At 45.8% G+C, this 7,360-nt stretch overlaps 1 protein-coding gene across 2 annotated transcripts; it reads left to right on the top strand.

Annotated features, from left to right (window-relative positions):
- Positions 1-440: 440 nt before the first annotated feature.
- Positions 441-7,189, top strand: GLUL (glutamate-ammonia ligase). 2 transcript variants are annotated; one of them, XM_008585849.1, is made up of 7 exons: positions 1,107-1,853; positions 3,251-3,412; positions 4,978-5,124; positions 5,441-5,532; positions 5,801-5,836; positions 6,055-6,254; positions 6,609-7,189. In XM_008585849.1, the coding sequence occupies exons 1-7, from the start codon at positions 1,688-1,690 to the stop codon at positions 6,925-6,927; spliced, it is 1,122 nt and encodes a 373-aa protein (XP_008584071.1). In that variant the 5' UTR covers positions 1,107-1,687; the 3' UTR covers positions 6,928-7,189. The 2 variants fall into 2 exon arrangements, with proteins under 2 accessions (XP_008584072.1, XP_008584071.1); XM_008585850.1 differs by lacking the exons at positions 5,801-5,836; positions 6,055-6,254 and having other exon boundaries at positions 441-1,853; positions 5,441-5,768.
- Positions 7,190-7,360: the final 171 nt, after the last annotated feature.

The following is a 7,360-nucleotide window of genomic DNA, read 5'->3' on the forward strand; positions in this document are numbered from 1 at the left end:
CTGCTGGCGGCCGAGAGAAGGAGGAGAGACGTGAACGCCACTCTAAAAAGAGGGCTAGAGAGGGCAATCGCCACGATACGGTTGACCTTCTGTGGCTGGGGTGAGTGAGGGGACAGGGAGGAGGACTCCGGAGCCGGTGGCAGCTTCTCAAGCCGCTAAAAACTTCAGAATCCGCTCCCCAGTCCCCGCATAAACTTGGCACCCCGGAGGCACCGGTTAATATTGTACCCATGGCTGCTGGCGTCCACCTCGACCCACGGAAAAGACAGGAGATCCAGAACCAAGGCTTAGGAAAGATAGTGTGGCATGATGGAGGTGTGACAGGTTGGAAAGTTGAGACTGGGTTGGAGCTTCTAGTAGAAGCTAAGGGATCAGAGGTTGTCCTGGCCTTTCAGGGCAGGGATGGTGGGTGGGAGGTGTGCGATTTGACCGACCAAGTCTTCTGGACACAGTGGGCAAAGTGTTGGTTTTTTCATGGGACTTGAGACGAATTGAGCTCCTCCTCCCCAGGGAGGGAAGGGTGGGGGAGGCTGTTGGAGAGGCAGTCATGTTTTCAGCTGGGCAAACGTGGACGGTTGCCCATAGAAGCTTTGCCACTGTACAGAAAGTTGCCCAAATCATTGGAGGAGAACAATGTGTTCCCTTTCCAACCACCTTGCTTCTCTGAAAGAGGGAGGGAGGGAATGTTTCCTCTTAATGTGGAGGCTGGTTTGGTGGCTTCAGAGAGTCTCTTTCAGAAGTTTGTGTGGTAGTGGCTTACCGTTTTTAACATGCCTCAGAGCTTTTGAAATCCCAGGTCTTTTTTCTCAGTGGGAATTTCCTAATTACTTAAAAGTTTTCTAGTGGGATATCAGAATATTGGCATTCTTACATATAAATCTGAGCCTGTCTTCCAAAACAAGAACTTTGCATCAGACTAATGGAAATTATGGCAGCGTGCACCTTAAAATCCGACTTGAGCCAGCTATTTTTTACCATCTTAGAGATGGAAATAGTGCAGTTCTTTTAATCTTCCTAGTGAGCTCTCTTATTTCATCCTCAAATCTAAATGTGGAGGGTTTTTTGTTTTTTTTTTCCTCTTTTTATTTTTGGAGGAGAGGTGATCACCATTAAGACCACAGCCATGATGAAAGGCTCAGAAGCCCTAGCAGCCAAGCCTTTCTGTGGCTGGAGTTTACTTATATTGGGAGAAGGTATGTTTTGTGAACTTCTATTTCTGAGCTTTGTAGTATCTTTTTGTTTCCCCCTAGTAATTTATCATTTTTAAAGAAGAGAAGTTCCCTACTTCAGCTACACTGAGGGAAGAGCGCTCAGTCCTCACAAGTATGGACTCTGGCTTGGGGACGCCTCAGATCTGCGTTAGCTGTGGAACTTCAGCCTCTGAGCTCAGGCATGCAAAGAGGTGTCAAGAGTGACTACCAAGGGCTTGGTGCTTTAATTGCTTCAAAAGGTGGTGACCAGATTTTTACAGCACATTCTTACGAAGTTTTTTCTGATATACAACTTTAATTCCTCTGAAAGTGGAGTGAATAAAAATACCCTTCGGTGTGTTAACCTCCAAGGGGAGGGATCACTACTCCCAATCTGACTTCTGATTCACTTGGCCCTCCTGAGCCATTCCTGCAGGGGATCAGTTTGGAGTGGGTGTTAATAATGTTATTGTTTTCTCTCCAGAACACCTTCCACCATGGCCACCTCAGCAAGTTCCCACTTGAATAAAGGCATCAAGCAGGTGTACATGTCCCTGCCTCAGGGCGAGAAGGTCCAAGCTATGTATATCTGGATCGATGGCACTGGAGAAGGACTGCGCTGCAAGACCCGTACCCTGGACTGTGAGCCCAAGTGTGTAGAAGGTGAGACGGGGCAGGGTGGAGTGGAGCACCGAGGGGGTGGGCAGCAGCCTTAGACCAAGCAACTCGATTCGCTCTCTTTATTCTGTTTGTAAAGTTTCTAGGGCAAGGCTTTTCAGACTTCAGTCAACGTTAAGCTCTTACACTGATTCAAAGCATAGCAACAATGGAACCCTTTATTTAAATGGAATCTTGCATGTAAGCCAGTATGTTGAAGAGAAAAGACTGAGTCTGGTTTGTGGAAGGTAGGGGGCTGGAGACTGCTGACCCGACCATCCCTACTTGGCTGGCTCTAAGATACCCCCAGGAACTCAGCTCGAAAACCACTGCTTTCATCTGAATATGCCATCTAGTTTACAGATTCTTTGAGTACTGTGATTGATACTTATATTACTGGGTTTGTAGATGTGAAGCAAATACTCTAAAATGGTCTCTAAATGGGACCAGCCATTCATTTGCTTTTAGTTGGTGCAGCTTTTGGAGATTCTTAAATGGTCTCATTGCATATCCCTCCAAGAGTTACTGTATTAGAATTGTGACCTTCATCTTTCAATCTAGGACAAGACATAGCCCTTCCCCTTCTGGAAAGGGGTCAGGGGAAAAAGTATCACCTCCTACCTACTTTAGGACAGCTTACTCTTCTGATAATGTTCAATTTGAATGAATGAATGACTGAGTGACCATAATATAAAGCATATATTGTGTACTTGCTATGTGTGGCAGACAGGCACTGGGATACAAGGTATCCTTCAGAGAACTCATAGTCAACTGGAGAGACAAAGAAACCGACTTTAAAATATATTGGGGGGAAAAAATTAAAAATAAATAAAATAAAACGTATTGGTACAGGCCAGCAGCCAAAAGGAAAAACATAGTGGGAAAAGTGGAAAGTGATATGGGAGCATCCTTGAATAACTCATCCTGCTGATTGTCATCTACAAAATAAGGACACAACTTGAGCTACAATAGTCCGTAGACATAGTGGGGGAATGAGAGAAGGAAGCCACTCAGATGGCGTAATGGAAGAGCTGGACACTCTTCCCCCATCTTAATAATTTTAAATGATGACTGTCTCTCTGGTAGTGATATCTGAAAACTTCATTTTGTCTCTTGGTTTACAGTAGACTTACTTAGGGAGGAAATGTCCTTCTTAGGTTGTTCCTGTGACTGTTAGTTCTTTTAAGGAAGTAATGCAGTGGTCTTACTTGGAACTCAGGTAGGAAGCACTGTAGGGCTAGGTACAGACATCAGGGTTTACATATTGCAGCATTCATGCCTTACTGACTTTCTGGGAAAGAGAAATTATATAGCTCTTTATAGATGGAAAGGTGAGTGAGGGGCTCACTGTACTGCCTGGGAAACTCCAACATTTTAAATTTTTCCTTCTCTTTTTACCTCAGAGTTGCCTGAGTGGAATTTTGATGGCTCTAGTACTTTTCAGTCTGAAGGCTCCAACAGTGACATGTATCTCGTGCCTGCTGCCATGTTTCGGGACCCCTTCCGCAAGGACCCCAACAAGCTGGTGTTCTGTGAAGTTTTCAAGTACAACCGAAAGCCTGCAGGTGTGTATAGGATGGGTATGGATGCCCCACCCCAAACCATGAATTCTGTGAAGGGGAAAGAGAAGAGATTCTGGAATCAGTATCGGGAAGACTAGACTGTCTCAGAATTGTTTTAAGAATATGAGGAATTGGGTGTCCATCTCTCCACCTGAACTTCCCCTTTGAAACAAGTAGTGTGGCCCATCCTTCTATGGTCTCCTCTATTAGTAGCATAAAATGGCATTGGATTCTTAAATCTATTGGCCAGTGGAGTCCCCAGTGACACAGCCCTTCTGCCTGCCTGTAGATTTCAAGAACCTGGATTCTGGAGTTAGAATGTTAGGTTTGAGTCCTGGATCTACCACTTACTATCAGTGAACTTAGGCAAATTATTTATCCCCTATACTTCATTTCCCTGATTTTAAAATGGGGAAAATAATAAATCCATCTCTTATCATAAAGTTCTTTGGAAAATTAAATGAGTTAATACATTCACGTCATTTGAAACAATTGTACATCAAATATTGATGGCTGTTTCACTCCAGGCAGCTTGTTTTGTTTCTCTGTCCACTTACTATATAATGAGCGTCTTGGTTCATGATAACATATGTTTGCTGTAGCTGCACTTTTGGGTTCCTACTCATGCTGTGCAGTCTAACACGTCTGTTTGGATTTTCAGCCAGTCATATTTTCAAATACAGCTGAAGTCTTGCTTCTGTGAAGTCTCTTGCTATACTGTCAGTGAGACTTTGTTTTGAGAGGCGGTATCATTGGGCTGAAGGGCATGGGCTTTGAAGCCAAGATCATCATGGGTTTCCTGGCTCTGCTGCTTGCTTAGTAACATGGGCAAATTACTTAGCATAGTATCTCTGAGCCTTGTTTCTCATCTGTAAAAATGAAGACTCAGTTGAGTGTTTTTTTGTTTTATTTTTTCAGTATATAGGTTTTAAAAATAGTTCCTGGGATATAGTTAAGAAGTCAATAGTATTACTTTAAAGTTCCTTTCTGGCTTGGAGATTATTTCCAGTTGAGCACATCTCATTTTTCTATTTTTCTTTTGCACCAGCTAATACTATATAACTTAGCACTTAATCTCACCTGGAAGGTAAGCCTTCTAATGGACAAGTGATTCTCAATAAAAATTACAGATTTGGCTCTTAAGTGCCTGAGAAACTAGGAATAAGTCTGACAACTAGAAGCAGCTGTCTTGTGAGTAGAGGGTTTAAGTGCTTGGCATTTGGTCCTTGGGAGGTGGCCAGCATTTGGTCCTTGGGAGGTGGCCAGCATGCAGATAAGGTGAACACTTGCTCTGTTCTGAATCCATTCCCATGTGACTTGGTTGTAACTGAGTTTAATTATAAATAACTAAAGTCTTCCAGATGGTCTCCCTACAAATGGACAATTACAGCTTCTGCCATTTTCCTGAATTATAGTGATGGGACACAAAAAAGTTTACGCTGGATCAGTTCAGCCTATAATAAACACCTCAGCTGTGTAGAATCCAAAGACTGTTTGCCCATCAGCACCAGGATTCAGGGTGAACCTGTTCCTCCGTTCCTAATGGCGTGTTGACCCTTTTTTTCTAGAGACCAATTTAAGACACACCTGTAAACGGATAATGGACATGGTAGGCAATCAGCACCCCTGGTTTGGAATGGAGCAAGAATACACCCTCATGGGGACAGATGGGCACCCCTTTGGTTGGCCTTCCAACGGCTTCCCTGGGCCCCAAGGTAAGTCTCCTTGAATGAGAAGTGAACGTACTCCTTCCCAGTGCTTAACTGTCCAGGAAAACCCCTCTCTTGAGATGAGGTAACTCCTTCTGAATCAGAAGGCTGAGATGGTAAAGACATAGCCTTCACATTACCCAAACCCAGAGACGGATGTGCATGAATGAAGGAGGAGCCCCCTGCATTCTTCACCCCCAGCCTGCAGGTGAAGGCAGAGATAGTGATTCAGGAGAGCAAGTGTTACGGGCCTTCTGATTTCTGGTTTCGGGATATTCTGAATTTCCTGACTCTTAATCATTTTGTCTCAATGGCTCTGCAGGTCCATATTACTGTGGTGTGGGAGCAGACAGAGTCTATGGCAGGGATATCGTGGAGGCTCACTACCGGGCCTGCTTGTATGCTGGAGTCAAGATTGCAGGGACGAATGCAGAGGCCATGCCTGCCCAGTGGGAATTCCAAATAGGACCGTGTGAAGGTATCAGCATGGGAGATCATCTCTGGGTGGCCCGCTTCATCTTGCATCGTGTATGTGAAGACTCTGGAGTGATAGCAACCTTTGATCCCAAGCCCATTCCTGGAAACTGGAATGGTGCAGGCTGCCATACCAACTTCAGCACCAAGGCCACACGGGAGGAGAATGGTCTGAAGTACATTGACCTGCTTGTATGCTGGAGTCAAGATTGCAGGGACGAATGCTGAGGCCATGCCTGCCCAGGTAACTGGGTCTAGCCCATCCCTTTCCCCACCTCTGAAGACTTCAGGGTAGGGAGGCAAATGGGGACTTTGCTAGCAAGGGCTGCTGATGTACCACTCACTAACCCAAAACTTAAGAGTGGATTGGCGTAGAGGTGAAAAGAGACCAGGTTTAGAAGCTTCTGAGTTTGGGTAACCAAATAGCTTTATTTTAAAGGCCAATCTTCTCATTCCTTCTAGTGGGAATTCCAAATAGGACCGTGTGAAGGTATCAGCATGGGAGATCATCTCTGGGTGGCCCGCTTCATCTTACATCGTGTATGTGAAGACTTTGGAGTGATAGCAACCTTTGATCCCAAGCCCATTCCTGGAAACTGGAATGGTGCAGGCTGCCATACCAACTTCAGCACCAAGGCCACACGGGAGGAGAATGGTCTGAAGTGAGTACCCTCTGCTTGGGCCATCTTCATTCTTGTGTGTCAGAAAGCTTGGGAAGGGGGAATATCAATCTTGCAAAGTTCCTTTGGCAGATGACTTGCCAGGCCATTGGATGGGAGAACATCAAGTGATTAGGGTCTTTGTATTCAGCTAAATTGACTTCTACTGCGTGTCAGGCACTATTCTGAGTGCTGGGACACACAGGTAACAAGGCCAAGTCACTGCCCTCATGGAGTATTTGTAATACTGGGACCATCTTTTGTTGAACTTCATTCTTGTGCCCCTACCTGGTCCTGCCCTTGAAAGGTAATTTTCTGCTGACAAGGTCAGACCCATATCTTTCCTGTTTGCTCTAGGTACATTGAAGAGGCCATTGAAAAGCTAAGTAAGCGGCACCAGTACCACATTCGTGCCTACGACCCCAAGGGGGGCCTGGACAATGCCCGGCGCCTAACTGGATTCCACGAAACCTCCAACATCAACGACTTTTCTGCTGGCGTAGCCAACCGTGGCGCCAGCATCCGCATTCCCCGGGCTGTCGGCCAGGAGAGGAGGGGCTACTTTGAAGACCGTCGCCCCTCTGCCAACTGCGACCCCTTTGCGGTGACAGAAGCCCTTATCCGCACATGTCTTCTCAATGAAACCGGCGACGAGCCCTTCCAATACAAAAACTAAGTGGACTAGACTTCCAGCCGTCAAACCCCTCTTAGTTCTTCCTCCTGCTTCAGCTCTGCCCCCTCTCTCAATTGTCCTAATTGTCCCAATTGTAACTAACTCAAAGGGTAGAGCATCAAGGTCTTTTTTTATTCCTCCTGCCAGTTAATCTTGCTTTTTTGGCCAGGATAGAGGGGTCGAGTTCTTAATCTCTTCACACCCACCTTTTTTTCCTATCACTGAAGCTTTGTAGTGTGTTAGTGGGGAGGGGGACAGGGAAACATAACCACTGCTTCCACTGAATCGGGTGTGCTGGTCTGACAGGCCTGTCACCATCCGGATAGCACATCCATACGTGCTTGTGAAGGAGGGAGAGGACTTCTTCAGGTAGCCGAAGGGGGATGGCCCGACTTACTCTGTGGTTAGGTTAGGATATCTCCTCTTGGTCGAAAGC

The sequence above is a fragment of the Galeopterus variegatus genome, unplaced genomic scaffold (assembly GCF_000696425.1).
Source record: "Galeopterus variegatus unplaced genomic scaffold, G_variegatus-3.0.2 Scaffold3738, whole genome shotgun sequence".
In the NCBI taxonomy this organism is placed as follows: Eukaryota; Metazoa; Chordata; class Mammalia; order Dermoptera; family Cynocephalidae; genus Galeopterus; species Galeopterus variegatus.

Bases quoted from the DNA above. Each gene is read 5' to 3' on its own strand.
- GLUL (XM_008585850.1), top strand. From the start codon at position 1,688: ATGGCCACCTCAGCAAGTTCCCACTTGAATAAAGGCATCAAGCAGGTG. The intron at 3,413-4,977 runs GTGTGTATAGGA...CTTTTTTTCTAG, and splicing joins GTACAACCGAAAGCCTGCAG to AGACCAATTTAAGACACACC. The intron at 5,125-5,440 runs GTAAGTCTCCTT...ATGGCTCTGCAG, and splicing joins CGGCTTCCCTGGGCCCCAAG to GTCCATATTACTGTGGTGTG.